Below are 18,922 nucleotides of genomic sequence, written 5' to 3'. Positions count from 1 at the left end.
ATGTTGGCCAACGAAACCAAGAGGAAGTCGGCTGGGGACTCGGCAGGAAAGCTTCCTAGGAGAACACCAGAGGAAAGATGGTTTCTTTCTTCTTCTCTACATGGTCACAAATGCATGTCAGGCCTGAAAATTCTGGACTCATCTCAGATCCAGCTGGAGGATGAAACCAACAAACGGGAGGACAGTGCGAAAAGCAGAGGGTAACTGAGCTAGATTTGGATTATGTCACCCTTGGGGTCTACTCTACCTCTGGGCTTCCAGTTACATAAGTCAATACATTTCCTATGGTTTAAGCCACTTTGAATTTGGATTTTGGCTTCTTGCAGCTGAAAGCACTTTGATACATTCATAAACAATTTCACAAGTCAAAGACTAAGGTCTGGTTAAAATAAAACAACAACAACAACAAAAGGTGACTATTGTTTCTGGACTTCTAATACCATGTGGTAAAATAGAGAGCAACTATGCTTTTTTTAAAAAACCTGCGGTAAATGTGAGGCAGGCTATCCTAGTGGAAAGCCTGCATGCTCTTACATAAAGAAGCCAGGGGCACAAGACTCTAGCCCTTCCATCCAGTGGCAGGCGTACTGCGGAAGAAGAATGGTCAGCACATTCACACATGCAGCCTGTTGGAGGAAATGTGTGAAAAGCACGTTTAAATCTGAAAAGAAAAAATACAGTTATTGTAAAAAAAAAAGTCTTTGTGTTCAAAGAGTTCTACAGGGTGCACTGTGAACAAATAGGAAAGGAAACACAGACGAAGTCCCTGCTCTCATGAAACTTATCATCAAAAAGACCAAAAAAAAAAAAAATTCAGTTGAGGACTTCCCTGGTGGTGCAGTGGTTAAGAATCCGCCTGCCAATGCAGGGGCCATGGGTTCGAGCCCTGGTCCAGGAAGATCCCACATGCCGCAGAACAACTAAGCCCGTGCGCCACAACTACAGAGCCTGCGCTCTAGAGCCCGTGAGCCACAACTACGGAAGCCCGCATGTCTATTGCCCGTGCTCTGCAACGAGAAGCCACCACAATGGGAAGCCCATGCACCGCAACGAAGAGCAGCCCCCGCTCACCACAACTGGAGAAAGCCTGCGTGCAGCAACGAAGACCCAACGCAGCCAAAAAAAAAAAAAAAAAAATCCCACCAGGCTTTAAAAAAAGAAAAATTCAGTTGACCCTTGAACAAGGGTTTTAAATGCATGGGTCCACTTATACCCAGATTTTTTTTGTTAAATACGTAGTACAGGGACTTCCCTGGTCGTCCAGTGGTAAAGAATCTGCCTTACAATGCAGGGGATGTGGGTTTGATCCCTGGTCGGGGAATTAAGATCCCACATGCCGCAGGGCAACTAAGCCCATGCGTCACAACTACTGAGCCTGTGCCTCAACTAGAGTACACATGCTGCAGCCAATGCGTCACAACTACTGAGCCTGTGCCTCAACTAGAGCACACATGCTGCAAACTACAGAGCCCACGCGCCCTGGAGCCTGTACGCCACAGCTAGAGAAGAGGAACCCGTGCAGCACAACAAAGGGCCTGCGCGCCACAATGAAAGATCCTGCACGCCTCAACAAAGATCCCGAGTGCCGCAATTAAGACCCAGCCGCAGCCAAAAATAAATAAATAAATAATAAATAAATCTTAAAAAAAGATACGTAGTGCAGTACTGCAAGATCATCAACTGTTGGCTGAATCTGCAGACGCAGAACCATAGATACCAAGGGCCCCCTGTCAAGTTACTCGCTGATTTTCAGCTGTGCGGTGGTCAGTGCCCCTACTTGCTAGTAACCCCTGCAGTGTTCAAGGGTCAACTGTACCTGTTTACTGAGTACGGTAAGTGATGAGGAATGAGAGGGAGAGAAGTGGGCAGTCAGATACGTTTAACTATGTTAGGTTTTCTGAACATGCCAGGGATTGAGCTTCAATATGAAGGGTTAGTAATCCTGGGAGGATGTGGAAAAATGGTGCATTATAGGAGAAGGAAAAGATAAGTATTTAGAAACAGGAGTGAAAATTTTAGTAACAGGTGTTGCTGAGATGGCAGTAGGCAAGATTCTAGATGGTTCCACTGCCAGACTCATGACAGACAGCAGGGCAGGAGGAAAAAGCAAACTTATAATTGGGGATAGAGCCTGAATGCGGAATCCCTATTCCACTATGTCCTAGCTGTCTGATATTGGACAAGTTACTTAAACCTCCTAGTATCAGTTTCCTCATCTTATAAAATAGGGAAAATACAGCAGGGGTGGGGTGAACACAAGGATGAAATGAGATGAGGCACGTGAACTGACCTATAAAATTGGGAGGTGCTTAATCATGGTAGTTATTATCACGCTTAAATCCAAAAGCAATTCACCCAAATTAGTGTCAGAACATTTATAAGGCTAACATACGTGAAACGTGATATACCTATTACATCAGGTTTGAAAAAAAAACTTTGTTTTTATGAACAGCCAATTGGAACCCATTTAAAAAAATCCTAAATTAAAAGAAAAACAATGATACCTAAGCAAACAGATTGTGATTAAGAGATTATAAATACGTTTATTGGTAGTATTACTGAATACTGAATGCAGAGAATAGAATACAAAGAAATCAGCACTTAAAAGGAAACATAAATCTTTAAAAAATGCAATATATTTACATACATGTTAACCAATTTTGCACATCTGTTTAGAGTTACAAACAAAAGCAAAGCTAATTCCAAAGCTTTTAATCTGAATATACTTTGATTTTGAGTTCTAGTGTGCTCCATTCTAACATCCACGGTTTGCTGTATTTACACCAAGTATGATTAATTTTGTTTGTATCTAACCTAAAAGCAAGATGCTATGAGCTGATCCTGAGGCAGCCAGGTAAATCAGGAATTTTAGAACAGCTCTTTAAGACAGGATAAAGTCACATGAAAGAAAAATGCCTCAATCCTAGATATATAAATGCAAAAGAGAAATTATTAAGAAGCAAAAAGAATCACAGAAATACCAATTCTGCTTTAAATTATAATTTCTAATTCTAGCAACAATTCAATTAGCGGTAGCTTAGATGACTTATGTTCTAAAAAATAAAACCGTTAGTTCTTTCACTATAATTTTCTGACTACACCCAATGAATTAATTCTCAAGTCTTCATATCCTTTTTTTAATAACCCAAGAATATGACTTAAACATAGCAGAATCATTAACAAAAGAGGCCTTCAAACAACTGCTAAAAGCTGCAATACAGTTTGGGGGCCATATTTCAATTTACATAATATTAGCATTCAGAAAGAGTTTATGACACCTAGTACAATAGAGTTCAACACTGTTAATTCAGAAATACACCATCCATTCTTGCCATCAGAGAACAACTGACATGTATGGGATTGTCACCACAATTCTAACAGGGCCTCTAAACAGGATTGCACATAAAATGAAAAAATTATGAACTATGATACAATTGTGACAACACAGCTAGCTTATAGAACTGAATTTTTCACCATAATAATAGTACTACAGAATTACAGTGACGTTTAAACATCAGAATTATTTTCCCCTGCTAACTACTGAGTAGAGAAAGTTTTCTGACTGCATTTTTGATGAATAGAATATCTCTGAAATAAACACTAGGGGAAATTGACAAATGAACAAAACGAACTTCTCAAGTTCATTCGTCACAGATATCAACAACAAGCAAAGCAGCTTAGAAAAAAATCAAAATTATCCTAAAAACAAATAAATATAAGATCAAATCAGTCATTTTTGAGGAAACTACAGCTCATTTTCAAAAGTTCTGTTTGGTATGTGACTAGACTTGAAAATATTAAAACAAACCAAGCATTCCAAAAATACTGATTTCCTCTACACAGGATTTGAAAAAAGCACTTCAAGTTTTAAGCTGAATGCTTCATTCTCCCCTAGCCCCCGCCCCCGATATTCCCCAGAGAGAGTAAATAAAAAGAGAAAAGCAACTCTTGCAAAAATAAACAAAAACAAAACTACCAACGAAAACTAATCATATAAGACAACCTTCAAACACTTCACTTTAGTTGGTCTTATGTTAGGGTAAGATTTCTGGAGCAAGGATTTCCTAGTCTCATCCTCTATCTCTCATTCTTTAGTCACTTCCATGTTTTTATCAAACAAGGCTACGCAGAGCCTTTCCTAAGAAGTCAGGCTGAGGTGGAGGTAGCTTTAGGACAGTATACTTGACTACAGTATGTAGTTAGTTCTTCTACAAGGATTACGATGTGTAAAACTGCAAAAAGAAAAAATGTACAGCCCTCACTGCCTTGCACCGAGAGAAAACTTTGAGAAACTGAGAACAAACAACGGAAGCCAGGACACTGGCATCTGCCTCCTCTCCCATGGGCTCTTCTAATGCACCAGTTCAGGCTGGTTTTCCACAAAGGGTAGCACCCCACTCACATAGTAGGCGATGCCAAGAGACAGCAGAGCAATGACAAAGATCAAGAGCAACACCCTCCAGAAGCCCAGATCCTCTACAAACTCCTGCCACGTGGTTCGGAAGCTGGACAGGACCCCCTCACCTTGCTGCAGGTTGGGATTGAGGAGGGAATGGCTTTCCATGGCACTGTGAGAGAAGCAAAGGGAAAAGAAAGGGCATGAAACAACACATTTCAAAAACATAAAACCATAGGAACTGCATCGTTTAGAAAAGACCAACCTTAAAATACAATATTTACAAGAAGAAAACTGACATATATATACATTCTCACCCATCTGTGTACTGATTTATATACGTGCAGGTATCTGGACAATCTAACTTTAACTATAAACTGCTAAACAGTAATGATTATGTTTCTTGGTTTAGTATCTAGAAGAGTCAGTTAAAAATCCTTTTCTAATAAAAACGTCCCAAGCAGAAGTCTTGAAGTAGGTCAAATGAGTTGTTTCCACCAGGTACTAAAGCAAAACACATTTTGGTTATTTGAAATTTAGAATTCAACATGATGATTCAAAATTTAAGAACTCATGTTAATGGAAATAAGCAAAGACGGGCAAGTCTAAAAAACTGTTCTATAAAGTATGTGAATCTTAAAGTGAAAAAGGAATTTTTATTAATTTAGTTCAATAATCTGACCAATGAAGGAATTCCTTCTTTAAACTGTAATACTCTAGTAATGGATGCTTACTCTTCAGTCTGTTGTACACTTGGACAGGGCTAACCATTAGGAATTCCTCTTAATAGGTTCCTCCTACTGGTTTTAGTTCCATCTTGTACAATAACATAATATACGTTTATTTCTCTTCTATATAAAGGCTGAGTCTAGTTGAAAATAAGGTAGCACAAATACCATAAAAACACTGATTCAGGTTTTTGTAACTATATAAGCGAGAAATATGACCACTACAAATAGAGTATATCTGACACTGGTATTTGGAAGGCTGCACAGTGATGAATTTGAAGCTCTAAGGGATTAGCACCCACAATTACGTCACAACATGCAGGACCAACAACAGGGTATCATTTAGATTAAAGCCACAATGACCATAATCACTGGTATCAACTATCTACCGCTGTTATTATCCTTCCTAAACTCCTTCTCTTCATATTCTTCCAACCATCTTGGGGCAGAACAATGGAAACAGCACAAAACAATGTCTTAAGGGCCTGGTTCATCATGCAAAATTGACAGTGTTTTTTTTTGGTAACCTACAACTTTATTTTACTTCTTGACACTGTTAAACAAAGGCACTTCGTTTACTGGCATTTAGAGTCTTCTCTAATCATGGGAAGGTGATTTCTTAATGGGCCAATCTGTTTGACATCCAAACTTTTTTTTATATTTATCTTCTGAATAGGAGAAGACATTTTCAATGGGAATCTACAACAACACAAAAATTTAAAGAAAACTCAAGCAAGTTCAAAAATAAGATTAGAACTTTAAGAAGTTCAGGAGAGGTTAATTTTGACTTACATGAAATTTATTGACTACGTCTGAGTCAACATGCTCTCATACTTAAAAGTGTTAGATATACAGGTATCCCCCATTTTTTGAAAGTTTGCTTTATGCCTCCTCACTTTTAAGAAACATCTACAAAACTACCAGTATTTGCTAACTGAAAGTAATCCCAAGAGGATTTTTGCTTTTATACGAAAAAAGGCGAAAAGCAAAAACAGTGTTTAATGTTTATTTTGCAGGAAGAGTGGCACCACCAAGCTCCTTCCCCAGGAACTACACTCAGCATCTCAGCATCCAGCTGCAATATCTTTGAACTGTGTCTGTGAGCATCTGTGCTTTATCTCGATTTATTTTGTGCATCCATTAGTAAGATGAGTCCTAAGGCAATTGCTTTATGCCATCTCGGCTTAAGGAAACACTCTACTTTTGGATAGTGGCGGGTGGGGTAGGGATCTGTAAAATGAGAATTCAGTTGCACGTTCTCTAGGAGCCCATGAAGTTTTGCCAATCAGAACTGTCTATAGCAACCTGATCCAATGAAATGTTTTCTACTGTCTAGGAAATACCTGATTCTAGCATGATGGTCTGTGTGTGCGTGTGTAATCTTTTTTGTACATGTGTCACCTACACTGTCTCTGTCATCCCATACCTACAGAGTAAAAAGGAACTAAATTAAACTTAGGATATAAGGGGGTGTGGGGAAATGTTTTTCATCAACTTGACTGATAGGCCCTTAAGAAGTTATGCTATGTTTCAGGGAATCATAAGGGGACTGGAAAATACTAAACACATTCAAAATCTTGCTTTATCTCCTGTTCTAGAAAAGGCTAATCATTACACAGCTATGCCACAATGCCATGTACTAGCCAATCCCTTTAAACTTTTCCCCCACTTTATTTTTTAAAAAAATATTTATTTATTTGGTTGCACAGGGTCTTAGTTGTGGCAGGCGGGCTCCTTAGTTGTGGCTCGCAGGCTCCTTAGTTGCAGCTCACCAGCTCCATAGTTGCATCATGCATGTGGGATCTGGTTCCTTAACCAGGGATCAAACCCAGGCCGCCTGCACTGGAAGCATGGAGTCATATCCACTGTGCCAGCAGGGAAGTCCCTCCCTCACTTTTTTTAAATTGATGTAATTCATGTACTATAAAATTCATCTTTTTAAAGTATGTGATTCAGGGGCTTCCCTGATGGTGCAGTGGTTAAGAATCTACCTGCTAATGCAGGGGACACAGTTTCCATCCCTGGTCCAGGAAGATCCCATATGCCACGGAGCAACTAAGCCCATGCGCCACAACTACTGAGCCTGTGCTCTAGAGCCCGCAAGCCACAACTTCTGAGCCCACACGTCACAACTACTAAAGCCAGTGCGCCCTAGAGCCCACGTGCCCTAGAGCCCACGCACCACAATTACTGAGCCCGTGTGCTGCAACTACTGAAGCCCACTTGCTCTAGGGCCCACGTGCCACAACTACTGAGCCCGCATGCTGCAACTACTGAAGCCCGTGTGCCTCAAGCCCATGCTCCGCAACAAGAGAAGCCACCATGATGAGAAGCCCGCGTGCCACAATGAAGAGTAGCCCCTGCTCGCTGCAACTAGAGAAAGCCTGCACACAGCAACAAGTAAAATTTAAAAAATTAAAGTACATGATTCAGTGGTTTTTAGTAAATTCGCAAAGTTGTAGAACCATCTCCACTATCTAATTTTAGAACATTTGGTCGCCTCTATAATAAACTCTGTACCTTCAGCAGCCACTTCCCACTGCCCCTTCCCCTGCTCCTGGCAACCACTACTTTCTATTTGCTGATTATGGACACTTCATATAAATGGAATCATATGATATTTGGCCTTTTGTGCCTGGCTTCTCTCATGTAGCATGTTTTCAAAGCTCATCCGCGTTGTAGCACATATCAGTATTACATTCCTTTTTATGGTGGAATAATGTTTCACTAGATGGATAGATGACAGTTTGCTTATCCACTCATCATCGATGGACTTTTGGGTGGTTTCCACCTTTTGGTTATTATAAATAATGCTTCTATGAAATTCATGTACAAGTTTTTGTGTGAACATGTGTTTTCAATTTTCTTGGGTGTATACCTAAAAGTAGAATTGTTGGGTCGTATGGTAATTCTGTGTAACTTTTTGAGGAGCTGCCAGACTGTCTTCCACAGCAGCTATGCTATTTTACATTCCCACCAGCAATGTATGACGGCTCGAATTTTTTCACATCATTGCCAGTACTTGTTATTGTCCATCTTTTTGATTGTAGCCATCCTATTGGGTATAAAGTGGTATTTCACTGTGGTTTTGATCTGCATTTTCCCTAATAACCAATGATGCTGCTTTAAGCTTTTTAATTTAAGCTTCAACCACACCTTCCTACGATGACACTGAAGGGCAGGAGTAAGATAGGACAACTAGGTAGTACAAGTATTAATAATTCAATTTTTAAAGAACAGGCTTTACATAATGCCGTAAATAATGCAAATTCTCATGCTGAAGTGCAATGGCAGGTACGTGAAAGAAGTAGGAATAAATACTTCATGTTGCATTGCTCAAATGACTAATCACTTCTTAGTTAATAAGTAATCACAACTGAGGCAAAATGAAGTATATTTCTAATAAAGAGATGCCAAGAGATTGGCTATTAACAAAATATACCAAGCAAAGTCCTGAATATATACCAAGAAAATGCACATTCTCGGACATTTTTCACAGTAAAGAAGCTTAAAGTAGCTTTGAAAATAAATTTTAAGTTATTTTGCAAGAACATGATCTTTAATAAAAAACAGATAACTCAATGTTATTGAATTGCTTATAGCATCCTGACTGCCAATCCAGAGCACACAGATGAAAGAAGGGCTTGCAATGCACCTCTGGCTTCTTATTTTATGTACTTGCCAGCCTTCAGTGATAACTCATAAGGAGCATGCACTGTTCTAGAAGTAAAACTGTTTAATTTCTTTGGACAATAATAAGTATTTATAACAAACAAAATAATCCTAAACTTGAGAGTAGAATTAATGGTCCCCAAGGAGTACACCAGGCAGTCCACGAAGAGGGAGGAAAGGAGTCACGGGCACAGAAGAATCAAATTAAGGGTGAACTCTGAAAAACAGAGGATTTCATCTGGAACTCACAGAAACAATGATCCCAACAGTCTAAGTGGACCATATACTCCTAATTCCAAGTCTTGGTCAATCTGCTACTGAGTCAATAGCTACTGAGGGCCCTAGTCCACTGAAAATTGTGGGAGGAGACTATAAAGCTCATCATCCTTCCTCCCCTGTAATACCTGGAAAGCTTAAACTCCATGGTGGTCAACCAAACTACATGCTAGTTCAACTAAGTCTGGCCTAGAGACTTTACCTGTTGAGCCCGTGATGCCAGAGAAAAGATGCCTGGTCACCTTTCCAGAGCTCCCTGAACTACGTTCTAAATTGCTTCTAGATGAGAAATGATGAGATATTTGAGACCCTGTCAGTCACTACATCTTAGCTTCAATTACTTACAGGAGCCCAAATTTCATTTGTTCCGTCTCATGTAAAAGCCACTTTCACATCACTGAACTGTGTATGTGTTAAGTCTTGTCTTACTCTCCTCCTGTTTTACTTTTCCTCAGCACTTTAATTCCCTACCTTTGAAAGGTAGCTTTTTGGTTTTTTCTAATACTGTCCAAGTTCTTGTCCTGACTTATCTTTCTCCTCCTTTTTCGAAATTCCATTCTTTTTGTGATCTGTACTTAAATTCTCAGACTCCTGTTTCCCTCCCTCTTATTCAGCTCTTTTCACTTGTACTACCAATACAGCAGGCTGCCCTTGCCCAGTGGCTAACAGAACATTCTGTGCATGTGGGCACATAGTACTTTACTTCCGTTAATAGCTTTTCAATTGTAATCTGGAGGCATAAGGACTAATATAAGTTCAAAGAAAGTATCAAAGCACTTTACTTGAAAGTATCAAAGCAAAGTACCTTTCACTCTCAGCTGTCTGCATAGTCTCCAGTTTTGAGTGAGTTCCTCTGTTAAATCCTTTTACTTCCTGCTCTTCCAAAGATTCCAGCAATCGGATGACATCTTTATTCACTCCCCTGCGCTTTGCCAGAACCAGGGGTGTAGCACCTTGATGATTGCTAAAAAGTTCATAAAAATAAAGAGGTTATATTATACTGTTAGTAGCCATTTGTGTAGATCTCAGAGAGGAAGGCATGGGCCCCATTAACTCGAAATTAAAACCCAGAGCAGAACCAGCGGTTGAGGTGGAACCTGAATTTTGAGTTAACCTTTTTTTTTTTCCTTTTAGAGAAAAAGGAAAAAAAAAAAAATACAGGCAAGAGTAGATAAATGAGAATAAATAAAAGAAAAGGAGGGCATCTTCCTAGAAATTAATTGGAAAATTCTAGATTCACCCTTATCTGACATTTATATATTTCATGAGAAGGATGTATATATTTTTTAAATGTCTAAGAATTAAACAAACAACAAAAAAAACCACCCACACTCAAAAGCAATCAAATAAGCTGCTTTGGTTCACCTAGTTATTTAACAACAGGAGAGAGCCCAAGTAACACTGAATCCTATAGTTAATTCCCACCACATCTTGTTCTGTAGCAGCAGAACCATTTACTGTCTTATTCAAATTTAGGGACACTAGAGCACCAATAAATTAGGGCAACATGAAACTGTGGCTTAAAGGTCAAGGTCACTTTTTAAAGTGGCCTGATCTTTCCCACTCAAGAGACGGAATCACTAAAACAAACCAAAAAAACCACTACTTCTTCAAATTGTTCAGTATCAAAAGGACTGTGAGCGCCCCAGAGAGATTATGAAGCTAGCATGGTATATTATACGACAGAAGGCAAACAAGCTTTGGAATCAGGTGGAACTAGGTTCAGATTCCAGCTGTGTGACCTTTGTTAAGTCATTTAACTCAGAATGCTTGTCTCAATTATTTCATCTATAAAATGAATACCTACCTTAAGAGTTATTCATTCTGAGGATTAAATGAGCTAAACACAGTATGTGCAGTGCCCAGGCTGCAACAGATTGTTGACAAGTGCCCTTGTCTTACAATACACAATTAATTAGTAGCAGAACCTAGCTACTATCTTCATAGAAAAACATACACTGCTTCAGCATAAATCTAGAAGTCAGCCTCTTGTTCCCTTACTCATTGTCCTCAATACCCTTCTGAACTTGCTGTGCTCAATCAGTGAGGAAACAAAATCAATGGACTCCAAGATTAGATCATTGGTTGACAGACTAATGGGAAGAAGTGACAAGACTTCAAAAACCACAGAACTTACCAAATATCAATTTTGAGTCCATTGGAAACTAAGAATTGAATAGTATCCACATGGCCACAGAGATGAAGAGCTGTGTTTCCCTGATAATCTGTGGCCAGGAGATCAGCACCAAATTTATGTAATAACTGGCAGATGTCTACATTCCCTCGGGCTGCTGCGAGGTGAAGGCCTGTTCTGCCCCTGGTGTCACGAATATTTGGGTCAAAGCCACTTTCCAAAAGCCTCTTGGAGTAGTTAAAGTCTCCATCAATACAGGCTTGTAGCAGGGGCACATTAGTCTGAGAGGAATCATTCACAAAAACGTAGGACATTGTTCAGATGTGGTGACGGAATGTGCCTGTAATGAAATACGAGGTGAACAAGATTCAGAGAAGCCAACTAAATCAAGACAATGAAGTCGTTTAGAAAAGCGCTATTTCTTTTTCTTCTTGGCCTCCTGCCTCTAATAAATTACCTCACCAAACAGAAACAACAACAGTTATCAATTATTATATTTTATTTTCCATTAAAATATCTCATTTGTTTCATATCTGTTGAATCAAAATTGCAATTAAATTACCATAAAGCCATATTTCACTTTCCATCATATAAAAAGACTGAGATTTTTTTTTTTTGGCCGCGCCACGCAGCACATGGGTCTTAGTTCCCCAACCAGGGATCAAACCTGCATCCCCTGCATTGGAAGCATGGAGTCTTAACCACTGGACGGCCAGGGAAGTCCCTGGATTGAGATATTTTTAAAGTGAAGCAAAATATAAGTGCTTAGGGCTTCCCTGGTGGCGCAGTGGTTGAGAGTCCGCCTGCAGATGCAGGGGACATGGGTTCATGGCCTGGTCCGGGAAGATCCCACATGCCACGGAGCGGCTGGGCCCGTGAGCCATGGCTGCTGAGCCTGCGCGTCCAGAGCCTGTGCTCCGCAACGGGAGAGGCCACAACAGTGAGAGGCCCGCGTACAGCAAAAAAAAAAAAAAAAAAAAGATAGAAGTGCTTAGATTTAAGTTTAGTACATCATCAGAAGACAAAGACAGTATGTTCCTTAAACTTCATAAAACTACCTATACACGCACATACACACACACAAACGCTACTACTGGTAGAGATTCTTATTTAAAACAAAGTAATTCTCTTTCATATATTTGCTTTTTATTGTATTTGAGATATTCTATATGGTAAAACAGAATTATCAGCTCAAAAGTTAACTAAATCAGCATGAAAAAAACAATAACTTAATTCACACTCAATAAGGACCTGCTAAATGTGTTTAGAGCACAAACTTCAAATTTTTCATAGAAAGAGAAAAGCTAAGGAAGGCAACAAACTAAATTTAAAAACTGGAAGTATCATGAAATTAAGAATTCTGTCCTTTTTACAGTATTGATCCTATTCTGCTTTGTTCTGTGGTTATCTAAATATCTGATTTTGCCAAACTCCCCCTGTCTGAAGATGGAGAGATGAGGAAAAACAGGTCTCTGTAGGGATGCAGAGGCAGGACAAAGGCAACTATCCCAGCTGTGTCCATGCTAATACTTCACCCATCTGAGTAGCCTTGGTTCACCAGTAGGTGTTTCCACACATCCTTCATTGATACTTCCCTGCCCTCAGCAATTTCTTGGTCTCTCAGTGCATGCGTGCGTGCGCGTGCATGCGTGCGTGTGTGGGTGTGTCTCCACCCCACCTGCAATTGTCCCTTCCTTGGTTCATTTAAGAAAAAGTTAAAGCCTGACAAAAGAAACTTTACTAAGAAGTTAAAGAGAAAACAAACCCAAACAAGAAAACACAAAGGCAGAGACCGATGTGTTTGTTAAGATGGCTCCCTTACTCTAAGGTTAAAAAAGCTTAGTCACAGATGAGCTTGGCTTATAATTTATCAGGCAAAGTCTTCCTGGAACACAGATGGAACTGGATGCTAGATCAATCTATTGTGCCTAACCTCCCAGGGATTTAGGAAAGCCTGGCTCTGGAGTTCGGTGAGATTCTTGGCCCCCACTCCTTTTGGCCTGGTTTCCAGCAGAGCCACTGTCCCTCTATTCCTGGGCCACCTTAAGCTCTGCTGCTGCCATGCGTGCAAGGGGGAAACATTAACACAGACTGAGAGCCTGTTCCGAGCCAGGCACTGCATTAAGGGGTCTTAATGAATTTTGTTTAATCTTCCTAACAAGTCCATAGTAAGATTTATTATACCTGAATTTTAATAAGGAGTCATTGAAGGATTTTAAGTCAAGGAAATGGCATGGTCTTAGTATATTAGTCTTTCAGAAAGATGACTTTCTGGCAATACAGAGAGGTTAGTTTGGAGGGGGTCAAGATTGGAGACAGGGAGATCAATTGGTGTCATTGTAGAGATCCAGGCAAGAAATGATGATAGCCTGATCTAAGGCAGTGGCAGAGAGAAGGGGGCATACTGGAGAGGGATACACTAGATAGAATGAACACAACTCAATGACCTGTTGGATATAAAGGGTGAGAAGGAGCTGTTAAGGATAATTCTAAATAACGGGAAAATATGTTTATGATTAAGAATTACAGGGATCAAGATAAGACAAACCTCAGATTATGATACTATATAATGCTTTTTAAAGAAATTAACCGAATGGGAAGATGTTTCTCAAAAAAAGTCAAGAATTCTCTTTCAAGGGTAATCTCCCTATTTTCCCCTACAGTAGTCATTGGATTGGATCATAAAAAAGACAGAGGTATCACAAGCTTTTAAAAAATTAAAATACCACATATCAAGTGCTTTTCACGAGGTACCGTGTTTCGGTTAAATTCTCTAAGTATAGATAATGAAAAACAATCTACTTGGTATTTTTGGTTCAAACAGTTAAGAATTCTTGTGGTTTGCAGACTGGGATTCTTTCGAACATCAGCTCAGTAAAAAGGACAAGTCTTTCTTGTCTATTTTTTAAGTGAGAATAAGCATGGTTTATTTTGTGATTTCTTTGTGCCCTTGAGAAGCTACTAACCTCCAAATTTAATAAGCCCAATGACAGATAACATTTTTCATCTTGACTATAGAACTGAATCTGCCCCAAAGCAAGGCCACAGTTCACTGAAGCTTTCACATGTTGTGAGGGAGTCCACAGTAGAAAATACTCACGTAAGCCTTAAGATTAGATCTTTCTCTCCGTGGTCCCACGGCAGTTTCTCTGAATTCTTAAGAAGGTTCAACAGACTATCCAGAAATGTGCAAGCAAGGATCTATAATAAATAGAAAATTCAGTTATAACAAAGATGTGGTGTGAAAAAGGACTTGCTATTCTACTAAACACAGGCAAGGTACAGGGACCTGTAGATATTTTCCAGAAAATCTATGGGTAAGGCATCAACTTATGAGGCTACTAAAGTCAATGACGAGTAATAAAGTGGTGAAAAGGAGGAAAGAAGGGCTTAATAAGGAGAAGCTCTGTTGCCCACTAACAAGAAAGCACGGTCAGAAAGATGAAAGAAAGAGAGTCAGATTATGTTACCATCAATAGAGGAGAAACTGCGCTCTGAAAATTCACTCTAACTTACCAGAATTTGGAATGCATATTTTTCCCATTATAAATGGTGGCTACATCTCAGGTTAGCCCACTAAAGCAATTTTAGAAATAAAATGCTATTTGCAGTGGGGGAAAAAATTAAAAACAACCAATACTTGTGTTTAAACCAAACAGGTACATTTAAGAAAAAAAATGTCTAATCTGTCTTGAATACTGGTACTTAAATCTCCTCCTGAGATTGCCCAACTACGTTTTCTTTTCAGTGTGAAAGAAAACTGGCTCAAATCTATCTGCAGTCTTTTCCACATGCCTGACCCCACCCCTCCTGCATCTCGGTGCAGCCCCACACTCACACTTTCACTGGGACCCCCCTCAGGTTTCCCCTTAGGGCACTGACAGACATTTGAAGAGTCCCCCATCAGTTCCACTGCACTCTTTTCTTGAGGAAACGTGGAAGCAAGGGGGTCACGGACAGGCAGCATGGACCACAAAAAATCAATAGTAATTTGTTAGGCAAACATTTACTGTGTGCCCAAAATGTTCCAGATAATATGCTAAGTGGTAAATTTGGGATATAAAGTCTAAATCCCAAATTTATAGTTCCAGCTGAAATTCATGACTTTTACTAGTCATTTACGCTGTCATCAAGTCCCTTTAAATAAACTTATAGGGAATAATCAATGGCATTTTATAAAGCTCCATTTACCATACGTAAGTCGGGTTGTATCATAAGGGCTATCAGTGTGAGGTTGGAAGTGAAGACAAACTACATGTGAGGACCAGTCCCACAACAGTTCAGCAAATATCAAGATGACATGATAATACGCAAAACATCCAACCCTCTTCAACTGTTCCCTTATATTTCTGCAAGTCTGTAATACCAGTTTAGACAGATTTCATTATCACTGAGCCACTTAATTGATTTCCCTGAACAAATAGTCTGCGTTCACCCAAGCCTACTATTTTCCTTTTATGTCCTGCCCACTAGAGCTGAGTCTTCATGACTAAAGTCTAATATATTAATTTAAGATGTGGCTTTTTCAATGTTAAAATGGTACAGGGGTTATTCTGAAGATAGTAGGATTTATATTATGAAAAGGACAAGTGTAGCTGTTTATTTGGAGACAGAATTATCGATTATATAGTTATGTGCCCCCAAAGTAATCCTAATGTTTCCTTAAATCCATAAGAAAGACCATTTTCTGCCAGTTTCTTTTGATATGACAAGGTCACATAAGAAAATAAACGATCAAATTACAAATTTATGTGATTTCAAACTTAATGCTATATAAATGCATTAGACCTAATTACTAGAAACCTGCCAAGAAAATGCTGAAGACCCTAAATAAACCACTAGAAAGCTATTGATAGATTCCCCAAGAAATAATAGAAATGAATAAAAATCGGGACACGTTAACTATTGTCCAAATGGTGAAGAGGACTAAAGATTTTTTAAATTAAACCTTTTATTTTGAGATAACTGTACATTCAAATTCAGTTGTAAGAAACAATACAGAGAGATCCTGTGTACCTTTCACCCAGTTTCCCCTGATGGTAACACAGAGTAAAACAATAGTAGCACCATATCACAACCAGGATATTGACATTGATACTGTCAGGATACAGAATATTTCCAGCCCCACCAGGATCTTTGCCCTCTTACAGCCACACCTACTCCCCTCCTGCCCCTACCTCTCCTTATCCCCTGGAAACCACTACTGTCTTCCATTACTATAATTCTGTCATTTCTAGAGTGTTACATAAATAGAGCCATACAGTATGTAACCTTTGAGGATCTTTTTTTTTCACTCAACATAATTCTCTGGAGATTTATCTGGGTTGTTACCTGTATCAACAGTTTGTTTCTTTTCTACTGCTGAGTAGTATTCCAACGTATGGATGTACCACAGTTTAACTGTCTACCTACTGAAGGACATCTGATTATCTCCAGTTTTGGGGCATTATGTTAAGGCTTCTAAAAACATTCAGGTACATATTTTTATATTAAGTCTTCATTTCTCTGGGATAAATGGCCAGGAGTGCAATGTCTGGGTCATAGAGAGGCCTAAAGATTCTGATGAAAAGATTGTTGAGTCTAAATGTGCTCATCTTCTCCAGGAAGGAAGGAAGGGAGGAAGGGAGGAAGGAAGGGAGGGAGGGAGGGAGGGAGGGAGGGAGGGAGGGAGGAAGGGAGGGAGGAAGGAAGAAAGGTCTTCTTTGAAGTCATTTCTCTGGGTGCTAGGAGAGTAAGAGATTATTTATGGAAGAGTTTGTAGGACCTACCATTTGGAAGGGCTCAGGTAGAAGCCCTGGTATTTACCAAAGGGAATGTGTCATAAGAACCATTCCACAAGCAGAGTTAGAGGCACTAATGTGTGATATCTTTCAAGATTCACAGAAGGCTGAGCCTGTCACCTTGTGAACGGATATGGGCATACTGGAGGCTGCTTTAGAGGTGGGGAAAGCAGAAGGGAGAGAGACGTGATACAGTCTGACTGTCCTGAGAGGCGCTACTTTCAGGAGTGAACAGCACTCTAGAGAGGCAGTTTCTCTACTGTCAGATGTTCAAAGAGTGTGGCTACTCCACCCAGAATGTATCTGGAGCTGGAATGCCTGGGTCAGAATCCCAATTCAGCTACTTACTAGCTGTATGACTTAAGCACCCAAAAAATAACAGTTATTACTCTCCTGGGGCTGGGTATAGTCCTCAACTGTGCTCTAGCTTGCATAGAGCACTGATCCTCTGGTAACACAGCAGTTTCTAACAACTGGGTAACCTCTAGTGGGGAGTAAAGACCTCCAGGAAAGAAAAAGAGAACTGGTTCCTCCTGGCAGAAGAAAAACCACAAGAACAGCCAATAATGGGAATAGTCAAGCCCCAGAAAGTCCTCTGGTTGTTCACCATGGCCTGGTTCTGATTCCTAAGGGACAGTGTCCATAAGGGACAGTGTCCAATGACTGGCTCAGAGGCTAATTCCCTGGGATTGTTAAAAGCAGGACTTTGGGGGTCAGATCTTAGAGGGCTGGCACAGCTTAGTATTTAAAACTCCAACTCCACGCTCTGTGGCACTGCCCAGGAAACGTCATGAGGATGCAGGCACTCATCCTTTGGGACAAGGCAGTCACCCAGACCTCAGTAACAAGAGTTCCGAACGCCAAACAGCACTTGTCTCAACCCACATAACAATAAGGAGGTTTTAGTGAAAGCTTGTGAGTCCCCAACTTGATAAGAAAGTTCTAGTTAATACTCTCTTTCCTTTATATTTTATTTTATGTTAATCGTAGGTCAATCTACAGAACTTTAAGATAAGTATTAAGAACTAATGGAGAGAACGGAGCCCGCGTTTCTGCAGAGCTGGAACTCCCGGCTCAGGGTCTCTTCCCTCCGCCGTCACGGAACTGCCCCGGAGCCCAAGGGGAGGGAGGCCTCACTGAGGATGCCAGCTCCGGAGGGGCCCCGGTGGCCGAAGCCGCAACAGTCCTGGGACCGCGGGCCAGTTGTTTCGACAAGTAACTTAAAGACAAAATGGAAAAACAAGGAGGTTTGTGCCTGAGATGATGCTGACATGAAACCATGGATGGCCACCTTGTGCCAGCCGTGTGGATGAAAGGCTCTTGGTGCTCCAGCCAGGAGTCAGTGCTGTGCCTCTGAGCTGGGAGAGCCAACTTCAGGACACTGGTCCACAAGAGGCCTCCCAGCTCCACGTAATATCAAACAGCGAAAATCTCCCAGAGATCTCCATCTCAACGCCAAAACCCAGCTTTACTCAACGACCAGCAAGCTACAGTGCTGGACACCCTATGCCAGACAACTAGCAAGACAGGAACACAGCCCCATCCATTAGCAGAGAGGCTGCCTAAAATCATAATAAGGCCACAGACACCCCAAAACACACCACCAGACGTGGACGTGCCCACCAGCAAGACAAGATCCAGACTCATCCACCAGAACACAGGCACCAGTCCCCTCCACCAGGAAGCCTACACAACCCACTGAACCAACCTTAGCCACTGGGGACAGACACCAAAAACAAAGGGAACTGCGAACCTGCAGCCTGCAAAAAGGAGACCCCAAACACAGTAAGTTAAGCAAAATGAGAAGACAGAGAAACATACAGTAAGTTAAGCAAAATGAAAAGACAGAAAAACACACAGCAGATAAAGGAGCAAGGTAAAAACCCACCAGACCTAATAAATGAAGAGGAAATAGGCAGTCTACCTGAAAAAGAAT

The 18,922-nt window shown here is 40.4% G+C and overlaps 1 protein-coding gene across 5 annotated transcripts in view; it reads right to left on the bottom strand.

Annotated features, from left to right (window-relative positions):
* Positions 1-2,517: 2,517 nt before the first annotated feature.
* ANKRD46 (ankyrin repeat domain 46) overlaps positions 2,518-18,922 on the bottom strand; it is a 37,295-nt gene continuing 20,890 nt past the window's right edge. For all 5 annotated transcript variants that reach the window (XM_067711616.1, XM_067711620.1, XM_067711617.1 and 2 more), the window contains exons 2-5: positions 14,307-14,407; positions 11,210-11,546; positions 9,878-10,036; positions 2,518-4,568 (exon numbers count right to left, since the gene is read on the bottom strand). In XM_067711616.1, coding sequence (XP_067567717.1) covers positions 4,352-4,568; positions 9,878-10,036; positions 11,210-11,520 — 687 coding nt within the window. In that variant the 5' untranslated portion in view covers positions 11,521-11,546; positions 14,307-14,407 and the 3' untranslated portion in view covers positions 2,518-4,351. The remainder of the gene's footprint in view (positions 4,569-9,877; positions 10,037-11,209; positions 11,547-14,306; positions 14,408-18,922) is intronic.

The sequence above is a fragment of the Pseudorca crassidens genome, chromosome 17 (assembly GCF_039906515.1).
Source record: "Pseudorca crassidens isolate mPseCra1 chromosome 17, mPseCra1.hap1, whole genome shotgun sequence".
Classification (NCBI taxonomy): Eukaryota; Metazoa; Chordata; class Mammalia; order Artiodactyla; family Delphinidae; genus Pseudorca; species Pseudorca crassidens.
This window is presented reverse-complemented; position numbering and strand designations above follow the sequence as displayed.